Source organism: Pristis pectinata, chromosome 29, assembly GCF_009764475.1.
Source record: "Pristis pectinata isolate sPriPec2 chromosome 29, sPriPec2.1.pri, whole genome shotgun sequence".
NCBI lineage: Eukaryota > Metazoa > Chordata > Chondrichthyes > Rhinopristiformes > Pristidae > Pristis > Pristis pectinata.
The window spans coordinates 20,625,433-20,651,415 of record NC_067433.1 but is presented as its reverse complement, the minus strand read 5'-3'; the positions used below and the strand labels follow the sequence as shown (position 1 = coordinate 20,651,415).

Here is a 25,983-nt window from a genome sequence, read left to right as displayed (position 1 = left end):
GAACGTTTCTGCAGCAAGTCGGTCAGGATGTCCCTGAGCCCTGACAGGAGGAAGAGGTGGTGGGTCCGCCGGGATGGGTCCTGGAGCAGGCGGCCACACCCGTGCAGCAGTACAGCTCAGCGACAGAACGACAGGCGAGCAGCACCCGGCTTGGCTGTCAGTGAGAAGATCCTCTGTCATCGCTCTCACACAGCAGTCCCGCTACACCTTGCCCTCCAGGAGCTGTGGTGCGGAGGGAGTAATCATCCATCTAAGAATTAAGATTTAAGGTATCTTTATCATGTACATCAAAACACACTGAAATGCATCTTTTGCATCCAGTGTTCTGGGAGCAGCCCGCAAGTGTTGCCACGCTTCCGGCGCCAAAATAGCATGCCCACAACTTCCTAACCCCTATGAAATATCTTACTGCAATTATACAGGGCCTTGATGAGTCCACATCTGGAGGATTATGTTCAGTTTTGGTCTCCTTAACTAATAAAGGATATACTTGCTGTAGAGCGTGGAACAAAGATTCACCAGACTGGTTCCTGAGATGGCACGTTTGCCGTACAAGGAGAAGTTGAATTGACTCGGCCTGTATTAGTGAGTGTTTAGAAGCCTGAAAGGTGAATTCATTGAAACTTACAAAAGTCTTACAGAAGTCAACGGGCGGGACGTGGGGACAATGTTTTCTGGCTGAGGGGGCTACAACCAGGGCTCCCGGCCCCAGAGTAAGGGGCAGGCCTGAGGTGAGGAGAAACCTCTTCTCGGAGAGAAGCTCTGGAACTCTCTGCCCTGTGGAGGCTCCGTCACTGGGTGCGTGCAAAGGAGAGATGGGTAGATGTGTGGGCATGAGAGGAATCAAGCCATCTCGGGGTTGTGCAGGAAAGTAGAGCTGAGATGGGAGATCAGCTTGATGAAAACCAGAGCAGGTTCAGGGGGCTGGATGGCCTCCTGCTGCTCCTTTCTCCTGATGAACGGCCAGTGTTGTGGAAAGTTACCACTGCCTGTGGCAGCACGAACATCCTCGCACCTACCTGAGTAACGTGGACACAGTAATCAGCTACAGGGTCAGCCAGTTGTACTTTTGCCTCTCTCTTGGGAGACTGTGAATTCAAGACCCACTCCAGAGACCCGAGCATCCTGCAGATCCACCTGCCAACTTGTGGTCCTCCCCCTCCCCTTCCCCCCGCCCTTTTATTCTGGCTTCTGGCCTCTTCCTTTCCCGATGAAGGGTCTCGACCCGAAACGTGGACTGTTTATTCCCCTCCACAGATGCTGCCCGACCTGCTGAGTTGCTCCAGCACGTAGCGTGTGTTGAGACTTCGGAACAGAGTGCTGCTTCGGAGCCTGGTGTCGGGCATGTGGATGAGGTGGTCTGCCCACCGAGAGGGACATCAGCCTCAGTGCTGGGGTTTGGCAGGGGCACTGATCCTTGCAGTGGAGCTGGAGGGTTGCAGAGACAGTGGAGGAACAGCGCTGCAGTCAGGACCCCTGCTCAATGCTGCCCCCTGCCGCTTAACCCAAGCCCCGCCCTCTAGACGCTGGTTGGCTGGGCGGAAAGCGTCACTGATTGGTCAGGAGGGATGTCCATCAAATTGATCGACAGGAAAGGCCTGGTTGGAGCAGCCAAGCCTGGGTCTCAATTATCACCCGATGCGGCGCGATGTCGGAGCCGACGATGGAGGAGATCTGCCCGGACTGGGGCGACGACGAGCGCATGGCCTTCCTTTTCTCAGCCTTCAAGCTGAACCGCGAGGTGAACTGCTCGGACTGGGACAGTAAGCTGGGCTTCTGGACGGAGCTGGTGCTGGAGGCGGCGGGTCGGCGGGGCCGCGTCGGCTTCACCCCGCGGGAGCTGGGCGTCTGGTTCCAGAGGAAGGGCTCGGCGCCGCTCGGCCTCGGCACCGTGCTGCAGGACATGGCCAGGTGAGGGGCGGCGCCCGGCAGCCGCCCCGGCTCAGGGGGTCGGGGTGGTCCCGCTACCCCCGGGTCCCGCCCCTGCCCCGGGTTCTCCCCCCCCCCACCCCACACACATCCCCCTCCCCCCGCTGCCCCCGGGTCCCGCCCCCCCACATCCCGCTGCCCCCGCGTCCCCCCCCCCCCACACATCCCCCTCCCCTCCCACTGCCCCGGGTCCCGCTCCCCCTCCCACTGCCCCGCCCCCCCACATCCCCTCCCCCCGCTGCCCCCCGGTTCCCCCCCCCCACATCCCCTCCCCCCCCACATCCCCTCCCCCCGCTGCCCCCCGGTCCCCCCCCCACGCATCCCCTCCCCCTCCCCCCGCTGCCCCCGGGTCCCGCCCCCCCACATCCCCTCCCCCTCCCCCCGCTGCCCCCGGGTCCCGCCCCCCCACATCCCCTCCCCCTCCCCCCGCTGCCCCCCGGTCCCCCCCCCACACATCCCCTCCCGCTGCCCCCGGGTCCCCCCCCCCCCACATCCCCTCCCCCCGCTGCCCCCCGGTTCCTCCCCCCCACATCCCCTCCCCCCCTCCCCCCCACATCCCCTCCCCCCGCTGCCCCCCGGTCCCCCCCCACACATCCCCCCCGCTGCCCCCGGGTCCCGCCCCCCCACATCCCCTCCCCCCCTCCCCCCCTCCCCCCCTCCCCCCCACATCCCCTCCCCCCGCTGCCCCCCGGTCCCCCCCCACACATCCCCCCGCTGCCCCCGGGTCCCGCCCCCCCCACATCCCCTCCCCCTCCCCCCCGCTGCCCCCCGGTCCCCCCCCCCCACACATCCCCTCCCCCTCCCTCCGCTGCCCCCGGGTCCCGCCCCCCCACATCCCCTCCCCCTCCCCCTGGGTCCCCCTCACCCACATCCCCCTCGCCCCTGCTGCCCCATCTAAACTAGTCCCATTTGCCCACCTTTGGCCCATATCCCTCTCCTATCCATGTACCTGTACAAAGTGCGTTTAGACAGTTTTAAGATACCTGCCCCAACCACTTCCTCTGGCAGCTCGTTCCATATATGCATCACCCTCTGCATGAAGAAGTTGCCTCTCAGGTCCTTTTTAAATCTTTCGCCTCTCACCTTAAACTTCTGCTTTATAGTTTTTCATTCCCCAACCCTAGGAAAAAAGACCATGCATCCTACCTATGTCACAAGATCACAGGACAAAGGAGCAGAAGTAGGCTATTCGGCCCATCAAGGCTGCTCTATGAGCTAAACTAAAACTATTCCTATCTAGCCCCAGTCTCCGGCCTTATCCCCACATCCCTTGATAGCTTGACTAATTAGATACCTATCTATCTCCTCCTTAAACGCCTCCAATGATCGGGCCTCCACAGCTGTACGTGGCAAAGAATTCCATAACTTCACTACTACCCTCATTTCCATAATTTCATGTCCCTCATGATTTTGTACCTCTCTATAAAGGTCACCCCTCAGTCTCCAATGCTCCAAGGAAGTCCTACCCTGCCCAACCTCTCCTCATAACTCGGGCCTGAGTCCTGGCAACATTCTTGTAAATCCTCTTTACGCTCTTTCCAGCTGAATGACATCTTTCCTATAACAGGGTAACCAAAACTGAACACAACGCTCTGGGTGCAGCTCAATAACTTCTTGTAAGACTGCAACATAACATTCCAACTTCTGTACTCAGTGCCCTGAGTGATGAAGGCCAGCGTGCCAAAAGCGTTCTTCACCACCATGTCTACCTGTGATGCCACTTTCAGGGAGCTATGTACTTGCCAAACAGAGGGAGCTAGGAGTACAGCACTCCCCACGGCCCTACCATTCACTGTGAAAGTCCTACCCTGGTTTGACTTCCCAGAATGCAACACCTCGCACTTGTCTGGATTGAGCATCATTTGTCAGTCCTGGGCCCACTTACTTAGCTGGTCAAGATTCCCCTGTGACTTTTGAATAACGTTCTTCACTGTTTACACCACCACCTATTTTGGTGTCATCTGCAAACTTACTGACCATGCCTTGTACATTCTTATCCAAATCGTTTATTTAAATAATGAACAATAAAGGTCCCAGCACTGACCCCTGTGGCACACCACTAGTCACAGGCTAGAATCAACCTTCTACCGTTACCCTCTGCTTCCTACCATCGCCAATTACGTACTTGGCTTCCTGGAACCCTTGTGATCGGACCTTCCAGCCTTCTATGTGGGATCTTGTCAAAGGTCTTGCTAAAGTCCATATAGATACCGTCCACTGCCCTGCCATTATCAATCTTCTTGGTTACTTCAAAAAAAAACTAAGAGATTTGTCAGACTCAATTTCCCACATACAAAGCCGTGCTGACTATCCCTAATTGATTCTAGTCTATCCAAATGCTGCTAGGTCCTGTCCCTCAGAATTCCCACCAGTAATTTACCCACCACTGATGTCAGGTTCCCTGACTTACCTTTGCTACTCTTAAATAATGGTACAACATTAGCCACCCTCCAGTCTTCCAGAACTTCACCCATGGCTAAGATGATGCAAATATCTATGCAAAGGCCTCTGTAATTTTTTCCCTAGCTTTCCACAAGGAATGAAGATGCACCTGGTTAGGCTCTGGGCATTTATCCACTTTAATACCTTCTCATTGGTAATTTGTATGTGGTTGAAGACATCACAACTCACTTACCTCAATTCCTTAGCTTCCATGATATTCTCCACAGTAAAAAAAAACTGATGAGAAATATTCATTGAAAATTGCTCCCGTCTCCTGTGGCTCCACACATGTTGATCTTTACGGGGACCTAATCGCTCCCTAGGCACCCTTTCTCTTTTAATATACCTGTAGAATCTTGCAATTTTCCTTAATCTAACCTGTCAGATCCATCTCGTACCATCTTTTTGCCCTCCTGATTTCCCTCTTACATGTACTCCACTTCCTATAGTCACGGAGGGATTCACTTGTTCCCGATTGCCGAAACCTGATGTTTGCCTACTTTTTCCTGACCAAAGCCTCAACATCTCTTGTCAGTCAAGGTTCCCCAAACTTTCCAGTGTAGCCTTTCACCCTAACAGGAACATGCTGTCCCTGATGTCTCTTTACCTGACAACAGTCTCACCCAATTGACCTCTGCAGAATCCCGTCCAAAGCCTCCAAAATTTACCCTGCCCCTTTGTTCCTGCCTTTCCCCCGACACCTTGGCTGTCCATACACCCCCAGCCCACAGACCTCGAAGGCTCTGCTCAGTCCACCTCTCCCACCCCCTTGTGTGGTTTTCTAACTCTTGTCCAATTTCTTTTCTCTGCTAAGACGAGGGCTGATTCAAAAGGAGTCGAGCTTTGCGGCAAGTGTTGATGCTGGCTGGCTGGCATGGGGTGTGGGGCTGTTCCTGATCAAGCCCCTAAAGTGGACACTCTCCTCTTTTCTGGGAAACAATACGGTTTCACCTGATGAATCGTTTGTTATTGTTGACCGAATAAAGGTGAGACAATTATGTGTATTCTTCAGTATAAAGAGTGCAGGAATGTGGAGCTCTCTTTGTTATGTCTGTTAACTTGTAACTACCACTACCCTCTGTCTTCTATGGGCAAGCCAATTCTGAATCCAAAGGGCCAAATCACTGTGCATCCCAGGCATTTTAATCTTCTGGATCAACCTACCAAGAGGAACCTCATTGAATGCCTTACTAAAATCCATGCAGAAAACATCCACAGCTCTACCTTCATTGATAACCTTGGTTACCTCCTCAAAACTCAATTAAGTTATTGAGACGTGACGTGCCCCACACAAAGCCATGCTGACTGTCCCTAATTAGGCCATGGTTTTCCAAATGCGCATAAATCCTATCCCTCAGAATCCTCTCCAATAGCTTCCCTACCACCGATGTGAGACTTTGGTCTAAAGTTTCCAGGATTATCCCTACTTTCCTTCTTGAACAAAGCAACAACATTAGCTACTCACCAGTCCTCCGGTACCTCACCTTTGGCTAGAGAGGACACGAAGATCTTGGTCAAGGCGCCAGCAATCTCACCTCTTGTCTTTCTCAATAACCTGGGGTATATCCACAGGTTGGGGGTGTTGTGGATAATTTGGAGGGCTGTCAGAGGTTACAGAGGGACATAGATAGGATGCAAAGTTGGGCTGAGAAGTGGCAGATGCGGTTCAACCCAGATCACCATTTTGGTAGGTCAAATATGTTGGCGGAATATAGTCTTAATGGTAGGACTCTTGGCAGTGTGGAGGATCAGAGGGATCTTGGGGTCCGAGTCCATAGGACGCTCAAAGCGGTGGCGCAGGTTGACTCTGTGGTTAAGAAGGCATATGGTGTATTGTCCTTCATCAATCGGGGAATTGAATTTAGGAGCCGGGAGGTATTGTTGCAGCTATTTAGGTCCCTGTTCAGACCCCACTTGGAGTACTGTGCTCAGTTCTGGTCACATCACTACAGGAAAGATGTGGAAGCCATAGAGAGGGTGCAGAGGAGATTTACAAGGATGCTGCCTGGAATGCGGAGCATGCCTTATGAAAGCAGGTTGAGGGAACTCGGCCTTTTCTCCTTGGAGTGACGGAGAATGAGGGGGGACCTGATAGAGGTGTATAAAATGATGAGAGGTATTGATAGGGTAGATAGTCAGAGGCTTTTCCCCCAGGGCTGAATTGGTGGCCACAAGAGGACATAGGTTTAAGGTGCTGGGGAGTAGGTACAGAGGAGATGTCAGGGGTAAGTTTTTTACTCAGAGAGTGGTGAGTGTGTGGAATGGGCTGCCGGCAACGGTGGTGGAGGCGGATACGACAGGGTCTTTCACGAGGCTGTTGGATAGGTACATGGAGCTGAGTAAGATAAAGGGCTATGGGTAAGCCTAGTCATTTCTAGGGCAGGGACACGTTCAGCACAGCTTTGTGGGCCGAAGGGCCTGAATTGTGCTGTAATTGTTCTATGTTCTATCCCATCAGCTCCTGTGGACGTATCCATCTTAACATTCTTCAAGCGACCCAACACCCCCTCCTTCTTTACCTCAAAATGCTGTAGCACATGAACACACCCCACACTGCTCTCACTATCCTCCACATCCTTCTCCTAGGTGAATAAAACTTGAACTGCTGCTGAAAGATGGTCAATTAGGTGAAAGATGCACTTTGGTCCTCCCAAATCTTCCTGCTCCTCCAGTGCAAGGAACTGTTGCGATCTGTTGCACACTGTTGAGGCTTGCAGTTGAGAAAGGCCACAGATAGGGTTGCCCAACCACTGCACTCTGGGGCTGGAACCACTGTGAAAGCCCATTAGAGGTATCGTTCAGGGACTGTCACACTGCTGTAATGTAAATCTTGTCAGTGAATGCCTGGATGTGTCTTGTTCTGTGAATGAGATGTTGGTAGTGTATTACATATTTAGTCACAGAGTCATACAGCATGGCAACAGGCCATTCAGCTCATCACATCCATGCTGACCAGTGGGCACCGATCTGTGTTAGCCCCATCTCCCAGCACTTGTCCTGCAGCCTAGGTGACTGAAGTGCTCATCTAGACACTTCTTGAATGCAGTCAGTGACCCAGCTTCCACCACTCTCTTGGGCAGTGTGTTCCAGGTACTCCCCACTCTCCGGGTGAGGAAGGTCCTCCTTAGGTTCTCTTCAAATCAATTCCCCATTACCTCATTCTATCTACTACTGATATGGGGTGGAAAGTGTCCTGCAGTCTTGCCCTATCTAAATCCCTCATCATTTTAAATGCCTCAATCATGTCCCCTTTTATCCTCTTCTGATCCAGGAAAAAAAGAACTGACCTCTCCTGTCTCACCTCGTATCTGAAATACTCCATGCCAGGCAACATCCTGGTGAACCTCCTCTGTGCCCCCCAGTGCAGTCACCTCTTCCCTGTGGTGAGCAGACCTGTACACTACTCCAACCGAGCTAAGACCAATGTTTTATAAAGTTGGACCATAATCTCTGCTTCTGTATTCAATGCCCCGACTAATGAAGGCCAGCATGCCATATGGCTTCTTAACCACGTTATCCACCTGCACTGTCACCTTCAAGGATCTTTGGTCTTGCACACTGAGGTCTTCCGTTCCTCAATGCTCCCTGGGATCCTGCCGTTCATGGTGTATGTCCCAGTTTCATTAGTACTCAGAAAATCCATCACCTCACATTTATAAGGATTAAACCTGCCTCTACAACCCTAAACCTCAGCAACGGAACACTTTGGAGCTTCTCTTGCACTACCATGGATTTGTTTGTGTTGTTTTTACTTGCACCAAGGTCTTTTTTTTCACTGTATGGTAAAATTGTATGTATAAGTTGTGTATAAATTATGTTCTGTGTTGTCTGTACCTATGTGCCTGTGATGCTGCTGCAAGCAAGTTTTTGTTGTACTGTACCTCACTGTACTTGTGCACATGACAATAAACTCGACTTATCACATCACTTAAACTCCATCTGCCATTTCTCAGCCCATTTCATTAACACATCGACATCACCCTGTAGCCTATGAAACTACCACACAACTCCACTGATCTTGGTGTCATCTACAAACTTGCTGATCGTGTCAGCTACATCCACGTTCAAATCATGCAGGTATATTAAGCACCAATCCCTGCGGAACACCACTAGTCACAGGTATCTAATTACAACACAACCCTCCACCCTCTGTCTACTATTGCCAAGTCAGTTTTGGATCCAAATTGTCCTGGATCCCATGGGCCCTAACTTTTTGGACCAGTCTCCCATGTGGGACCTTGTTAAAAGCCTCACTGAAGCCCATGTAACTACTCCTATTGCGCTGCCCTCAACAATACACTTTGTTACCTCTTCAAAAAAATTTCAGACAGGAACTACCCTGGAAAAAGCCATGGGTATCTCAGATCAATCCTTGTCTTTCCAAGTGATCATTAATCCTGTCCCTCAGAGTTTTTTCCAGTTACCTCCCTCCCCCTGAGGTTAGGCTCACGGATCTGTAATTACTAGACTCTTCCCTGCTGCCCTTCTTGAAAGGAGTGGGGGGGGGCCACGTTTGTCATCCTCCAGTCATCTGGTATGTCGCGTGTCCAGCGTGTCAGCCAGTGCCCCAGCAATCTCTTCCCTTGCCTCCCATCGCAGCCTGGGATAAATCTCATCCGGCCCTGGGATTTATCCACCTTTAAGCGTGCTCGGGCATCAACTACCCTCTTTCCCCCCCCCCCCTTTATTTATGGAGCCCTGCACTGGACTTCCACCTCCCCCTTCACTGAATCCTCCAACTACAAAGTCCGTTTCCTTTGTGAGTACTGATGAAAAGTATTCACTTACGACCTCACCTGTACCTCTGGCTCCATGCACAGGTTGCCCCTGCTGTCCTAATGGACCTACTCTTTCCCTGGTTATTCTTTTGCGCAATGCACTGGCAGACAGGATTCGGGTGTACAGTATATTTCGTGAACCCCTTTGCTTTGCTCCCAGTCTACTTTTGTCAGGTCCTGCCTTATTTTAGTGAAATGTTACTTCCTGCAATCTAAGATGTTTATCCCTGTTCCATCCCTATCTTTTCCCATAACCCCTGGAGACTGAATAGGCTGGGTTTGCTTTCCCTGGAGTGGAAAAGGCTGAGGGGATACCTGATGGCTACATACAAAATGATGACAATAACTCAACCTGAATTTGAAATAATATCTAGATGAGCACTTGAATCGCATAAGCACAGACCATGTGCTGCTATATGGGATTAGTTATGGTCACTGTCTCCAAGGTATCCTCCCCACTGACACTCCCTCCACCTGACTGGCTGCTTTCCCCAAGGCAAGGTCCAGTGATGCTCCTTCCCTCGTCGGTCTTTCTACAAACTGTGTCAAAAAGTCTCCTGGACACAGCTCAAAAATATACCCCCTCTGACCCTTTTGCACTGAGGCAATTCCAGTTAGTATTTGGGAAATTGAAATCCCCCAATACGATAGCTATTTTTATCGCATCTCTCTGATATCTGCCTACATATCAGTTCCTCTACCTTCTGTTGACTGTTGGGACGTCTGTAATACACCCCCAGCAAAGTGATGACACCCTTCTTTGCTCCTAGTCTGTACCCTTGTGGCCTCGTTTGAGGAGCCTTGCAGCATATCCATTCTCAATACTAAAGTAATGCAATCTTTGACTATCATTGCAATACCTCCTCCCCTTTTACTTCCCCACCCCCCCATCTCACCTGAAAATTCTTCCCCCCCCCCCCCCCCGGGATACTGAGTTCCCAGTCCTGCCCGTCCTTCAACTATATCCAGTGATGGCAACAACATCATAGACTCCGGTGTTAGTTAAAGCTTTGAGTTCGTCGACTTTACCAGTTAAACTCCTTGCACTAATTTACCTTTGTTTTCCCCGATGTGCATTTACCTGCTTGTTCAGCCTACAGGACTTTTAACTATTTCTCCACCAGGTGACTGTACCTCTCCATTTGAACAACTACTCTGAGCACCCTTCCCCTGCCAACTAAGTTTAAACCTCGCCCAACTAGTGAACCTCCCAGCAAGGATGTTGGTCCCACTCTGGTTAAGGGGCAACCTGTCCCACCTTCCCCAGAAACAGTCCCAGTGATCCAGGAACCAAAACCCCCTCCCTTTGCACCACGCCTGCGGCCACACATTCATCTGACCCATCCTTCTATTCCTACACTCACTAGCTCGTGGCATTGGAAGCAATCCAGAGATTACAACCTTTGACGTCCTGCTCTTTAAGTGGCTACCTAGCTCCCTAAACTTGTGTTGCTGGACCCCATCCCTTCTCCATCCTATGTAGGACTATAAAGAATCTTTATGGGGAGGGAGAAAACACAATGGCACACTGGAATTGTTACCAAGGAGCATTATATGTGGGGAAACTGGCTCACTCACTGCTGTGCTGCACTGGAATTGGTTGAAGTGATCTTATCACCAGGTGGCTTGGTGTGGGCTGTGTAGAGGCTGGCGGTGGGGATTGGGGTTGAGTAGGACGGGGTGAACAATGCGGCCCCTCACCTCTGAGATGTGGGGCTGCACCCTGGCAGGTCCAGTGAGGGTGGGCTGTTGCTGAGGCTGCTCCCTGTGTGGACAGACCACCTGGACACTGCGATCATTCACCCCCCTCCCGTTGGATGAGACAGGAGCCACGCTCTTCCCCTCGCTTTGTCCGGCTGCACAGACCTCCCCAGCCCAGAGATTTCTCTGTGGTAACAGCAGTGGTTGCTGGTCACAGTGAAAGCTCCAGCACTGTGCAGCCTGAGTTCCTGTTGTCGTGAAGGACAGTGGGTACTCACGCCTGTACAAGTTTGTACTGCGGGACCATAACAGTCAGCACCAGGTGGTGGGCTACCTGTGGAGTTGCTTTCAGTAGCCTTTCCGCATGTAATGTAATTTTATGTGCAATGTTTCTCATCTCCTGCCACTTCCCAAACCCCAGCTGCAGCCACTACAGAAGAACCCTGATCATTATGCACTGTGCCCTTTCTCTAGGAAAAAGCAGCTGATGTGTTGAAACTTTGCCGGAATTTCCTGGACAAGTCACATCCTGTGGCAGCTTTCACCACACTGCAGCAAGTGTGTCAGAGTGTGTGCGAGGACGAGAAGACGTTCTGTCTGTGTCTGCTGCAGCTCCAGAAAGAAAAGAAAGTCACAGTTGCTGAACTTGAGGGCGATAAGGTAACTGCTTCGACAGCTAGACTCACTGCTGATTAGAACGGTTTTGCTGGGATTGGTTGCGATGGTTCAAACTCAGTGCGTCTCTTTCACCTGCCACACAGATTGTGAAGTTCATCCACCCTGCCAACAGCAAAGCTTTGGCAGTGACTGAGGTTGATGTTGGGGTGTACCATCTGGTGAATTGTGAGAAGATGTTATCACAGAAAGCAGAAGCACTTTCCCAGGAGGCCGAACGGTATGGCAGAAAAAAATAAATCCATCACTCCCGCTGTGCTGCTTAGTCAGAGATGTTATTTTTCAATCCAGAGATGTATTTTGGGCACAGTGCAAATTCAGAACTAGTTTGTTACACGGAACAGGCCCTTCGGCCCACCATGTCTGTGCCGACCACGACGCCAATCTAACGAATTCCATCTGCCTGCCCACGGTCCGTCTCCCTCCATTCCCTGCCTTTTCGTGTGTCTGTTTAAATACCTCTTAAATGTTACTACCGTATCTGCTTCTACCACCTCCCCTGGCAGCATGTTCCAGGCACCCACTGCTCTGTGTAAATGAAAACCTGACTCGCACATCTCCTTTAAACTTTCCCCCTTTCACCTCAAAGCTGTGCCCTCTAGTATCGACATTTCTACCCTGGGCGAGAAAGATTCTGACTGTCTAACATATCCATGCCCCTCATAAATCAATATCAGGTCGCCACTCAGCCTCTGATGCTCCAGGGATTCAGAATTGGCTTGCCCATAGAGGAGACAGGCTGGTGGTGGAGTGGTGTTATTCTGGCTGGAAATCTGTGACCAGTGGTGTTCCACAGGGATCAGTGCTGGAACCTCTGTTGTGTGTGATATACTGTATATACTGACTTGGATGAAAATGTAGATGGATTGATTGGTAAGTTTGCAGACGACACAAAAATTGGTGGAGTTGCAGACAGTGAAGAAGGTTGTCGGAGGATGCAGCGGAGTACAGATCAGTTACAGGTACGGGCGGAAAAATGGCAGACGGAGCTTAATCCGAGTGTGAGGTGCTGCACTTTGGGAGATCAAATGTAAAGGGAAAGTACACAGTAAATGGCAGGACCCTTAACATCATTGATGTACAGAGGGATCCTGGGGTCCAAGTCCGGAGCTCCCTGAAAGTGTCAACTTAAGTGAATAGGGTGGTAAAGAAGGTGTACGGCATACAAATGTACTTCATCCGTTGCCACATTGGGTATAAAAGTTGGCAAGTCATGTTGCAGCTGTATAAAACTTTGGTTCGGCCGCATTTGGAGTACTGTGTGCAGTTCTGGTGACTGCATTACAGGAAGGATGTGGAGGCTTTGGAGAGGGTTCAGAAGCGATTTACCAGGATGCTGCCTGGATTAGAGGGCACGTGCTTTAAGGAGAGCATTTGGGTTGTTTTCTCAGATGCTGAGGGGAGACCTGATAGAAGTTCATAAAATCATGAGAGGCATAGACGGGGTAGGTATCCAGAATCTTTTCACAGGGTAGAAATGTTGAATACCAGAGGGCACAGCTGTAAGGTGAGAGGGGGGAAGTTTAAAGGGGATGTGTGGGGCAATATTTTACACACAGAGTGGTATGTGCCTGGAACATGCTGCTGGGGTAGTAGTGAAGCAGATAGGATAGAGGCGTTCAAGAAGCTTTTTGTCCATATTAAAATGCAGAGAATGGAGGGATATGGATCTTGTGCAGGTAGATGAGATTAGTTTAATTTGGCGTCATACTTGGCACATACTTGGGCTGAAGGGCCTGCTCCTGTTTTGTACAGTTCTATTTTCTAAAACAATCCAAGGTTATCCACCTTGTAGCTCATACTCTTGTATCCAGCCTGGTGAACCAATTTTGCACCCTCTCCAAAGCCTCCACAATCTTCCTTTAATGCTGTGACTAGATCTGCAGACAATACTCCAAATGTGACCTAACCAAAGGCTTATACAACTGCAGCATGACTTCCCTACCTTTCTACTCAATGCCCGACCCATTAAGGCAAGTATGCCATACGCCTTCTGTACCACCCTATCCATATGTGGTACAGAAGGCGTATGACCACTTTCGGGGAGCCATGGTCTTGCACCTCAAAGTCCCTCTGTACATAAATGCCCCTAAGGGTTCTGCCACTTACTGTGTACTTTCCTCCTACGTTTACACGGCAACACCTCACCCTTGTCTGGAATAAGCTCCATCTGCTGATTATCTACCCAAATTTCCAACAGATCCTTATCCTGCTGTTATCATTTGACAACCTTCTGCACCATGCACAGCTCCATAATTTTCAAGTTGTCTGCAAACGAGTCCCAGGACTAATCCCTGCAGAACACCACTGGTCACAGACCTCTGGTCAGAATAACACCCCGCCACCACTATCCTCTGTCTCCTATGACCAAGCCAATTTTGTAACTCCCCGTGGATCCCATGTGACTTAATCTGCTGGATCAGCCCATCATGAGGGACCTTGTCAAATGCCTTAATAAAGTCCATGTGGAGGACATCTGCTGCCCACCCTCATCAGTCACCTTGGTCACTTCCTCAAACACTCAATCAAATTTGTGAGGTAGGACCTCCCCACACAAAGCCATGCTGACTTTCCCTAATAAGAACATGCATTTCCAAATGTGAGTAAATCCTGTCCCTAAGAATCTTCTCCAGTAATTTCCTTACCAATGATGTAAGGCTCACCGGCCTATAATATCCTGGTTTATGTCTATTGCCCTTCTTAAACAAAGGAACAACACTGGCTTTTCCCCAGTATTCTGGGACCTTACCCATGGCTAAAGAGGATACAAAGATCTCTGTCAAGGCCCCAGCAATCTCCTCCCTTGTCTCTCTCTCTCTCTCTCTCTCTCTCTCTCGCTCTCTCTCGCTCTCTCTCGCTCTCTCGCGCTCTCTCGCGCTCTCTCGCGCTCTCTCGCGCTCTCTCTCTCTCGCTCTCTCTCGCTCTCTCTCGCTCTCTCTCGCTCTCTCTCTCGCTCTCTCTCGCTCTCTCTGTATCCTGAGAAAGATCCCATCAGACCCCGGGGACATAGGCACCCAACTCCTCTCCTTCCTAATATTGACATTCCCTGGAATATCAACATACTTCTCCTGTTCTCACCATCATCCATAACCTTCTTGGTGAATACTGATGTGAAGTGCTCATTAAGGACCTTGGCACAAATTGCTTCCTCTGTCCTTGAGTGGACTTGCCCTTTCCCTAGCTACCCTCTTGCTGCTAATATGCATATAAAATGCCTTGGGACTTTCCTTAACCCTACTTGCCAAGGATGTTTCATGGCCCCTTTTAGCCGTCCTAATTCCTTCAGTATGTTTTCCCTTGCTTCCTTTATATTTCTCAACAGCCTTGTCCAATTTCATCTTACTAAATCTTACATATACTTTGTTTTCTTTTAGACTAAATCTACAATGTCTCTTGTCATCCAAGGTTCACCAACCATGCCATCCTTGCTTCTCATCCTCACAAGACTATCTCTTCTCCCAGTCTACTTTCCCCAGTTCCTGCCTATCGTTGTAATTAGCCTTCTCCCAATTCCGTACTTTCAACCAAGGACCAGTCTTCTCCTTATCCAGAACTAATATTGTGTTCCAGGTATCCTTTCACCTAATGAGACTGACTGCCCTGCTCACTTGCCTCTCACCTCAAAATGCCCAAAGTTCATCCAAGTCTTCATTTTACTTCATCCTCCAAATACACAGCACAGAAACAGGCCCTTCAGCCCAACTCGTCCATGCTGACCAATGTGACTTTCTGAGTTGTTCCCATTTGTCTGCAGTGGGTCTATATCCCTCTAAAACATTTCCTATCCATGAACTTGCCAAATGTCTTTTAAACATTGTAATTGTACCTGCCTCTGCCACTTCCTCTGGCAGCTCGTTCCATATACCCACCACCCTCTATGTAAAAACTTGCCCCTCACGTTCCCTTTAAATCTTTCCCCTCTCACTTTAAACCTGTGTCCTCTAGTTTTAGACTCCCTGACCCTAGGGAAAAGACTGTGATCATTCACCTTATGATCTTATAAACCTCTATATGGTCGCCCCTCAGCCTCCTTTGCTCCAGGGAAAAGAGTCTCAGCCTATCCGGTCTCTCCTTATAACTCAAGCCCTCCAGTCCCGGCAACTTCCTTGTGAATCTCTTTTGTGCCCTCTCTCTAGCTTAATCATGTCCTTCCTGTGGTACCAGGACTGCACAACTGCGCTCTCACCAACATTTTGTACAGCTGCAACATGACGTCCCAACTCCTGTACTCACTGCTCCGTCCGATGAAGGCCAGCGTGCCAAACGCCTCCTTCACCACCTTGTCCACCCGTGTCGCCAGTTTCAGGGAACTACGTATTTGTACCCTGAGGTCTCTCCACAACACTCCCCAGGGCCCTGTCATTCACTGTATAAGTCCTGCCCTGGTTTAATATCCCAAAATGCATCACTTTGCACTCGTGCGTCTGCCCTCCCTTGGCCCACTTTCCTAGTTGATCTTGTAACATTAGATGACTTTCTTCACTGTCCACTATGCCACCAATTTTGGTGTCATCTGCAAACTTACTAATTATACCACCTATGTTCTCATCCAAATGTAGCTGACAAACAACAGAGGACCCAGCAGTGATCCCTGCGGCACACCATTGGTCACAGGTCTCCAATCTCAAAAGCAACCCTCCACCCTCTGCCTCCTACCACCAAATCAACATTGTATCCAATTGGCTAGATCCCATGTGACCTAACCTTCCAGACACTCCCACCACATAGGACTTTGTCAAAAGCCTTGCTAAAGTCCAAATAGACGATATCTACCAGCTTGCCCTCGTCAATCCCCTTGGTCACCTCTTCAAAAAAAAACTGGATCTAATTTGTGAGACGCGATTTTCCACACACAAAACTGTGCTGACTCCCTTATCAGACCTTCCTTCCCAAATGCTGGTAGATCCTGTATCAGAATCCCCTCCATTAACGTTCCCACCACTGATGTCAGACTCACCGGCCTGTAGTTCCGAGACTTGTCGCTGCAGCCCTTCTTAAATAAAGGCACAACATGAGCCACCCTCCAGTCTTCTGGTACCTCGCCCGTGGCTAAGGAAGATACAACAATCTCTGCCAGGGCCCAGCAATTTCTTCCCTGGCTTCCCACAACATCCTAGAATACACTTGGTCAGACCTCAGGGATTTATCCACCTTTATACACCTGAAGATCATCAACACCTCTTTTGTTAATGTCATTATGTTTCAGGACATCACTGTTCTCTGCCCTGAACTCACTAGTGTCCATGACCTTCTCCATGGTAAATACAGATGAGAAATATTCACTTAAGACCTCCCCCATCTCCCATGGCTCCACACATAGACAACCACACTGATCCTTGCCCTTCTGCTCTTAATATACTTATAGAATCTCGTAGAGTTCTTCTTTGTCTTTTATGCCAAGGATATTTCATATTCTCTTTTTGTTCTCCTTACTTCCTTCTTAAGTGTACTCTTACATCCATTGCACTCCTCAAGGGATTCGTTTGATCCCAGCTGCCTATGCCTCCTTGTTTTTTCCTGACGAGAGCCTCAATATCCCTTGTCAACCAGGGTTCCCTAATTCTGCCAGCTTTGCCTGTTGGAGTTGCCCACTTCCTTCTGCTGAGAGAAATGTGTCCCTTAATGAAGGAGCCAAACTGTTGCAGTCTCTGCTGTAATACGTAGCCAGAAATCCTTATTTAAACTGACACTGGAGAGGAGTTAGAAATAGAGAAGGCAACACAAAGATCATGAGAGAGTGGATCTCTGCAGGCGGAGGGTGGGCCTGAAACTTGGCTGCGTCGTCAGTTTTCTAAGGTGCAATTTCAGAAAGGACCGATCGTCTCCGGTATTTTACTTTGGGTTGTAGACAAGCAGGTTTCCTTCTCTTGCATTTCCCAGCTGATGTTATTAAACAAAGGTCAGAGTGGGAGCTCAGCTGAATTGCTCCTTTCCCACTGAGATGGACTGAGCCTCTTGTTCAGTGCGCCTCCTCCCTCAGACGATGCAGGGGTCAAACCCCACTCCACTCCCTCCCTGCAGTAGAATAAAGAGAAGGGGAAAGAAAGCATTGTTTCTGTTTAAAGAAGAAATAAGCCATAAATCATCCATTTGTTCAAAAATATACTTTTCTTTCTAGTCACAAGGAGGATGCAAGGAAGCATTTAAGGACCGGTAAGAAGAACTTGGTGAGTGAGGAATGTGTTGCTCTCTTTAGTTGATTCTGCCATTAAAGTTGCTTTGCTGCTGCTCCCAACATTACTGTGCAGATGTAAGAATAGGTTGCAGTGGTTACCATTGCCCCTGTTGGTCTGGGATGCTTTGGCTTGCAGTTACATTGTGATTGGATCTGGTGCAGATCCGACTATCTCAGGTGGGTGGAAATCGGAAATCTTAGCAGCATGTCAGATCAAACCATGCATGCATTGTGCCATACACCAACCTCCCCTCTCCCCGGCCCCTCTCCCCATACCCTCTCCATAGTAGTATCATCATGTGACCCCTGATCGGACAGCGGAGAAACCAGAGGGTAGAGTGCTGAGTCCCAGAGCCAAGATGAAAGATGCCGGTGTTTGAGGTAACCGAGGAAGTGTGGGGGGAGGAAGGGTTGTTGTTCCAGCCATACTGAGGTTACTGCACACGCTTAGGTGTCTCTTTCCATTTAAGGCACTGAAATCTCTAAAAATGAGGAAGAGAGCAGATAAACAACTGGAAGACATCCACGCAAAACTTGATACGATTCAGACTATCCTGGATCGCATCCACTCCTCCCAGACTGACGTCAAGGTAATGACAGGTTTTGCTATTCTTTCTCATCTCCCTCTGGCCGTGCAGTCTACTGCGAAAGGGTCATGGTATGCTGTTGTGTTGTCTGATAAACGTGGTCTCCATTCCATCGTCGTGTTTACCGTCCAAGGGTACACTGAGAATCAAGCAGGTCCCAGCAAGGTGACTGGAGCAGTCCCAGTATGAGTGTCCCAGCACACAGCATCAGGAGATACAGAGGACTCCAACAGTGACAACGTCTATGCTTTCTGCCTCCTCAATGTCTTACTTGTCCAGCTGATTTTCTGATTTTTCTTCACAATATTTTCTGGGTTCTCAATGCAGTGTTGGCTTCAGTGGAGCTGACTGCTGAAACAAGCTCAGTGATGAATGGATTCCATTACCAAGAACCACAGTGTCCAGCACTGTGTTGTACAGCACAGAAGTGGGCCCTTTGGTTCACTAGATCTGTACTTGTATGCCTCCCCTATTGAAGTGCCTGGCGAAATGCCTGTTGAACACAGTAATTGTATCTGCCTTCACATCCCTTCTGGCAGAGTGTTCTAGATTTTCTGTATTTTCTATATCAAAGAAAAACTTTTCACTCAAATCCTCTCTAAAACTCCTTCCCCTCACCTTAAACATGTGCCCTTCTTTGATACCCCTACCATGGGAGAAAGATCCCCTCTACCCTATTTATACCTCTCATAATCTTGTGCACTTCTGTCAGGTCACCCTTCAGCCTCCTTCACTCCAGGGAAAACAAGCCCAGCCTGTCCATTCCCTCCCTATAAGTAAAGTCCTCCAATCAACATCCCAGTGAATCTCCTCTGCACTCTTTCCAGCACAATCACATCCTTGCTGTAGTGTGGTGACCAGAACTGCACACAGTGCTCCACGCTAGTGGTTTTGTAAAGTTGCAACATAATGTCCCAGCTTTATATTCTGTTCCCTGACCTATGAAGGCAAACATATCACATGCTTTCTTCGCCTCCCTATCTGCCTATGTTGCCACTTTCAGAGAACTAAGGGAATCCTAGGTCTCTCTGTTCACCAACACTCTTTAGCAACCGACCATTTACTGTATATGTCCTACCCCTATTTGACCTCCCAAAATGCATCACCTCGCACTTGGCAGATGGAACTTAATCCCGACAACACTGCACCCAATTCTCCATCTGTTCTGGATCCTGCTGTAGCCTTAGCCAACCTTCCTCACTATCCACATTACTACCAATTTTTGTGTCATCTAGAAGCTCGCTAATCATTCCTCCTACATTCACAACCAAGTCGTTAATATACAGTATATCACAAACAACGAAGGTCCCAGCTCTGATTCCCGTGGTATACCACGAGTCACAGACTTCCGGTCAGAAACACGTCCTCCACCACTGTCCTCTGCCTCCCATCTCCAAGCCAATTTTGGATCCAATTATCCAGCTTGCCTTGGACCCCAAATGCCTTACTGTCCTACCACGTGGGATTTTGTCAAATGCCTTATTAAAGTCCAGGTAAACAACACCTACCGCCCTGTGTTCATCCAATCTTCTTAGTTACGTCCTCAAAAAACCTCATTGAAATTAGTGAGACAACGTAAAGGGCCTGCAGCCCAGTCGCCATCTGTTGTGATGTTTTTTGTCAGGATTTACTGTCCTATCCCTACTTACACTGGACGAAAACATCACAATTAACCGTGTCATCTTCTTGACTGAGAAGTAGATGGATTTCAGTCCCCAGAGTCACTACTCTGGAAAAGATCAAAAGACCATCTTCAGTTGGTCAGGGGCTGAGCTTTCTGGTCTGCATTGCCTACACTGAGGTGGTGGGTGGGAGGGGTGATGGAATTAGTGGGGTGCTGGTGCTGTGCGAAGTAAATCTAGCCACCGTTTTATCCAGGGCATGGGTGGGAGGCCAGTAAATGTCTCATCTTTCTTGGATATCAATTACAACGAGTGACTGCTGGTTGACGCTGGACTGGGGCAGAGTATAGAGTCTATTGTGTCTTCTTTCACTGTTGAGGTAATTTACTGGTTCTTGTGCAATTTGCCAGGTTGTTGAAGCTTATCAGGCAGGGCTCGGAGCTTTGAGGCAGTCGATGAAAGACGTTAATGTGGAGAAAGTTGAGAACCTGATGGATCAGATTGAACAGGTGAGTGGCTTCATGTTTTCCATTATGGACCTTGGATCTGGGCCCCAACTGGAAGAACAAGCCACAAGCGGTCGAGATCTGACAAATCGTTCATTGGGGTTGGAGGTGCAGCAGACCCCAGATGCTGGAATCTGGAGCAAAACACAAACAGCTGGAGGGACGCAGCAGGTCAGGCAGCATCTGTGGAGGGAAATGGACAAGTCCAGATGAAGGGTCTCGACCTGAAACGAGTGTCCACTTCCCTCCACAGATGCTGCCTGACCTGCTGAGTTCCTCCAGCAGTTTGTTCCTTGTTCATTCGGGTCGGTTTGAAAGCATCGTTGTAGATTGTAGAACAAGGTAACTGAATGAGATCAGAGTTTCCAGAGTCCTGGTGAAGAAGGTGGTGCAGTTAGTCTGCACTTTAACCTGGTAAGGATGCAGTCGGGAGAAAAGGTGTGGGGAAGAGGGCATTTTGCTTCCAAGTTTACAAGCAATAAGAGAAAGCCAAGTCTTGTGCCAGCGATATTAGTGTTTATGCTCATTGTAAGTCGACCACTAAATGGACAGTTTACTATAGAGTGGAAACACAAGTGATCAGACCCTCTGTCACTGAACAAAAAGGTACAGAAAGCACCACCAGTAATATTTTCCACCTCCTGATCTCATGGTTTAATCTGCATCTGACGACCTGTTAAACCCCTGGAGGGCCAGCTGTCTGTCCAGGGTTGAAACGCATTCAGTCCATCTTTACAGCAGAAAATCTGCTCCGAATTATGTTGAGTTTGTAAAATTATGTAACAAATAGAAGTTAATCATCTGCTGTCTGTCTCTTATATGCTCACTTTTCTAAACAAAAGATATTGTGTGTTGCATCATGACTATATCTCAGCAGGTTGTAGGCATGTTGCTAGTGTGTGTAGATGTGCTGGGGAATGGGTCAGTGTCTGGGGCGCCTGCAAACAGAAGACACAATTGTTCCTGCATTTTCCTTCAGTAAAGGGGGTGGAACCTAGGACCCATGGGATAAAAGAACGAAAGCACAGCCTGTGAAAGCAAAACATTAGAATTGTAAATCAGTAGATAATCCGAAGGTCCATCCATAGGGAATTCTTGGAGATTCCACTGAAGCCAGCAGTGGGGTGGCTCGGGGTTGGGATTGGACTCCACTGCAGCATTGACCAGAAGTAATTGGCTCTCATTATGCCATTAGTACAGCAGCCACCCCCGTCCTGTGAGCGGGTTTGATCCCGACCTCTGGTGCTGTCTGTTTGGAGTTTGCAGTGTCTCCCTCTAACCACGTAGGCTTCATCTGCTCTTCCAGCTTCTGCCCACGTCGCAGTATAGGAAGAGTTGAGATGGGTGCTGCATGGTTGGCATGGATGGCGTTGGACAAAGGGCCTGTTTCCGTGGGACCCCGTGACATTTCTGCCTGTGATCTGAGGGAGGGGTTGGAATTCTCCGGGAGCAGCACAAACCCAAGGGGCTGGATGGCTTTAAGAAAACATGCTTATGTGAATATGAGCGTTTGGGATTGGCTGTCATTGGGTCTGGTGTTGTACTGACTGAGCAACTATAACTGGCTGTCATTTAGGCATTGTCCAGAGAAGGTCGGCCTGTCATTCGGGCGTTGAGGTTATATAACAGTCGTTCTCTCTCTCTCTTTTTTGTAGTTCTGTGAAACACAGGATGACATAAGCAGGACTCTTGCTGGTGAAAACATTGATGCAATAGGTGAGATTTGGTGATGTAGAGTTCTGTTTGTTGACTTGTACACCTAACTGTACACCAGACACAATCTTTCTCTTCACTATAATCGTTCCAGAGCAATGATTCAGAAATAACAAACTGATTCTTCCCATTTATAAACTCGCTGTTGGTGGCTGAGGTTTTTTCAATCCTCCCTGAGGGGTTGACTCCGTGGTTCCCAATTCCACTGGTCCTGGGTCACCTTTCCTACCTACAGCCAACCACAAGTCATGATGAGCAGAGATTTCAATGCTACTGATTGGGATTGTAACATTGATTTGCTCCCCTCTGCAACCCACCTCCCCCCTCCCACCTCTTGCCTTCCTCTCATGTGTTGCACCGAGTGCTGCTCTGAGGGGTTTGAAGCATGTTTTTGGACCTGAGCAGGTGGAGCTTTACTGCTTCATCTCTTACCCAATCTGGTGATACTTCAGAAAGGAACTGGGTCCCTGAAGTGGAAACTTACCGATGTTTGCTCTGTTTTGGGGTAAGAAAACAGTTTATCAGACGGCAGCTGAGCCATTAGCGTGGTTGCCAGCCATTAGTACTTTACTGAGTTCAATATACATGCATCTGTTGGATCTTGATAGTTCTGGGGAACCCTGAAGTGTGGACCTTCTGCTAACTAATGTTGTTTTCTTTCATTCGGGCCCAGGAGATGTTGACACGAGTGAATTGGAAGCTGAGTTGAATGCTCTCTTGGAAAAGACACCGGAGAAAACTCCTGTGATCCCAGATGTACCAGTCGGACCACCTTCCGGGTCTCCCAGTTATGACCTGCTGGATGCTGAGCTGGAGGCAGAGCTCAGCAAGCTGACTCTGTCTGACAAAGGTGAGCTTGTGCTTTGAGGAAGGAGGGCAGCTAAAGGCTGGGGAACGGTTTTAGCTCTGGAGACTTTCACTGTTGATCTTCCATGCTTCTTTGTATAATTGCAACGTTCAGATCCCTTGCTCGGGTATGTCCCAGAAGCGAACTGGTCCTGCAAGCCATTATGGTTGCGTCCTATCGATCTCCCTTTCCATGTCTCTGTATTTTCTTTTTCCTTGTTCTTTAGTTACCTTACAGTCTCTCTCTCTACCTCCCAACTATATAGCTTTTGTTTCTACCACTGCTGGTTCTTCCCACAGTGCTGTAAAATGCATTCATTGTGATTGTGATTTATTAGCTGGCTATTTGCTGCTGCCTCTCAATACACCACTGGAGTAGCATCACCAGCATGTCCCAGTGCAAGGAACTGTTGCAGTTGGTTTTCATTGTTCCAGGTAATGACCGATTGAGAGCTTTGGTTTGAGATGTGCAGTGTACTTATTTTTATCTGTAGCTCTCAGGAGAGCCTGCACTGAATGTGTCTGTTTCCTGTAGGTATTGGCTCTGTGGAAATAGCTGCTGTTCCCTCCCTCTTAAACCCAGTAGAATCTGTTGAGGCAATGCTGTAGCGAAATGGCATTACTTAGCTTTGGTTTACGCCACTAATAAAAGGTGTTTTATTTGTTTCTCTTTCTGTGGAAGTGTGTCCTTCCCCTTTGCCGGTGATGGAACGGGGATCCCTTTTACCTTTGGGATGGTGGCAGATTTGGAATCCTCCATTGTGTATTAAAAGTAATTGCAACGTGCCAGTCTAGGGGCCAGGAGCTGGACTTTGGGATCATGCTTGCCAGCTCGGTATTGGCTGGTACAGACATGACTAGGGGGACAGTTGCCACCAGTGTTGTAAACTTTGCAGATTACACAAATTAAATAAACTTCTTGGGGACTGTAGCAGTCGACAAAAGTGAGTAACAGTTTCACAACATCTATTCGCGTTGCCTATTACATTTTAAAGTTCTTGAAGTTAGTGCCTTTGTTTGCAGGTCGCACTGTTGAAACAAGGAAAGCTGCAGTGTCACTGGAACCTGCACAATAACCTCTGCTGCTGGGTCCACAGAGCAAACTGGTCCCTCACACACGTCTCATCGTGGACAACCAGGAGGTCGGTGACAGGATGCACAGATAACTGTTGCAGTCAATACTGGAGAAATCTTTTACATTCTTTCCGGTTTGCTCTAGGACCTGGGACAAATGGTAGGATTTTTCCCCCAAAGGATCTTGAGCAATTTTGGAAGAGAACTTTTCAGGTCCTATCTCCTTCAGGAGAGGTTCAGTCATTGGTTCTACACTGACCACTTTGGCCCAACATCAGCAGATGTGGGTCACAGGTCAGGGGCCTGTTACTATCGATGATGTTTAAGGGTCTTTGGAGGTAGGGAAGGGGCTTGTTGCTCTGATCAATCCAGACTGCAGTGATCTGATATCTCGATGCACTGCACATTCTCACTGCCACCCCTGCTGCTAAATAGCAGTTGGGAGAACATTGAGGAGAGAAAATCAAGGAAATTGGCTATCCTTCACTGACCTGACCATCTCCTTGTGGCAGTTGAAGGACCAGATGTTCAACTGGATATTATCACTCTGGCATCATTTGACAGACCAGACTTGCCCCAGTCTTTGGGATGTTCAGTCCATTGAATCTGAGGTGCTGCTGGACCTCCAGCTCAATGTGTGCGGGATGTTGGTGGGAGTGCAACTATAACAAGGCTGTCAGAGAAGTCCGTGGAAATCCGCAGCATTAACACTGGCGGGGAGCCAGCTCTGAGGGGAGGTCTGAAAGGACCGAGCTTTACTGCTGCATCCTGTGAACGGGCTTGTCACCTCTGTGAAAGATTTCCCTAGAAAATTACTTCCATTGTCGCTCCCACCTCAGATTGACCCTGGCTAGAATTATGAAGGTGTATTTTGGTCAAATCTCTCTACACTTTTCAATTCATCTTTTCTTGCAGTTGTGAATTGTTTGTGAACTGTGGAGAAACCCCAGCGGTACCCGAGAGGACAGCCGAGGTGTGTAGACCTCGGGAGCGGCTGGGGAGATGCTTATCCTCCCCCCACTGGCTCCAGCTTTATATTTAACCCTGAAAATTGTACAAAGTCTTTGGTGTAAATCCATTTGTAAATGTATGTGATGGTAGAATATATTAGCTAAATATCTGCAGTGTCCAGAAACCCTTTTTTTGTCTGTTTGAAATAAACAAAAATAAAGGTGTACAGTTTCCCCATTATCTCCCTCTTGTGACTCGGGAGTGTCAGTGTAGTGGCTGGATTCAGAAAGCAGCACAGTCGTGTGTTAATGAGAAGTTCTCTGGGAACAGTATTTAAGAAGATAAAAGATCGAGTGGAGCTTCCCAAACTAAGGCAAGGTGTAAAATTGGAATAATCTCTCAAGATGCAGATCATTCTTTCAAAAAAAGTGTTAATTTATGATGAATGAACCTCTTCACAAGAGCTGCCATTGCTAAAAGGTGAAGGGGATTGAAGGTGACTGATATAAAAGTTTGTTTTACAGGTGGCCTGACCTGGTCAATCCCTCCACATTCACTGTTTGCACTTCCTGTTGTGTTCTCTCTCATTAACGACCCTCATTAACTCATCAACAAGCTCACTTCATCCGCAGCTTGTCACCATCGCAAAGTGGGCCTTGCCTAACCCAAGAGTTTCTCATCCCCTCCCCACCCTCTCTGCAACTTAACACAAACTTATCTTCTCTTTCCCAGTTCTGACGAAGGCTCTTTGACCTGAAATGTAAACTTTCTCTCTCCACAGATGGTATTGGTATTGGTTTATTATTGTCACTTGTACTGAGGTACAGTGAAAAACTTGTCTTGCATACCGATCGTACAGATCAATTCATTACACAGTGTAGGTACATTGGGTTAGTACAGAGTGCATTAATGTAGTACAGGTAAAATCAATAACAGTACGGAGTAAAGTGTCACAGCTGCAGAGGCAGTGCAGTGCAATAAGGT

The 25,983-nt window shown here is 48.8% G+C and overlaps 1 protein-coding gene across 3 annotated transcripts; it reads left to right on the top strand.

Moving 5' to 3' along the window:
* The first annotated feature begins 1,384 nt into the window (after nt 1-1,384).
* On the top strand, nt 1,385-25,238 carry chmp7 (charged multivesicular body protein 7). Of its 3 annotated transcripts, none has more exons than XR_007958365.1 (11): nt 1,385-1,911; nt 5,186-5,357; nt 11,325-11,510; nt 11,612-11,745; nt 17,644-17,692; nt 18,171-18,290; nt 20,320-20,418; nt 22,071-22,131; nt 22,802-22,978; nt 23,998-24,116; nt 24,964-25,227. XR_007958365.1 is itself a non-coding variant. In XM_052040859.1 (10 exons), the coding sequence occupies exons 1-10, from the start codon at nt 1,649-1,651 to the stop codon at nt 24,048-24,050; spliced, it is 1,314 nt and encodes a 437-aa protein (XP_051896819.1). In that variant the 5' UTR covers nt 1,386-1,648; the 3' UTR covers nt 24,051-25,238. The 3 variants fall into 3 exon arrangements, 1 of the variants encoding a protein (XP_051896819.1); XR_007958364.1 differs by having other exon boundaries at nt 1,386-1,911; nt 23,998-24,208; XM_052040859.1 differs by having other exon boundaries at nt 1,386-1,911; nt 23,998-25,238.
* Nucleotides 25,239-25,983: the final 745 nt, after the last annotated feature.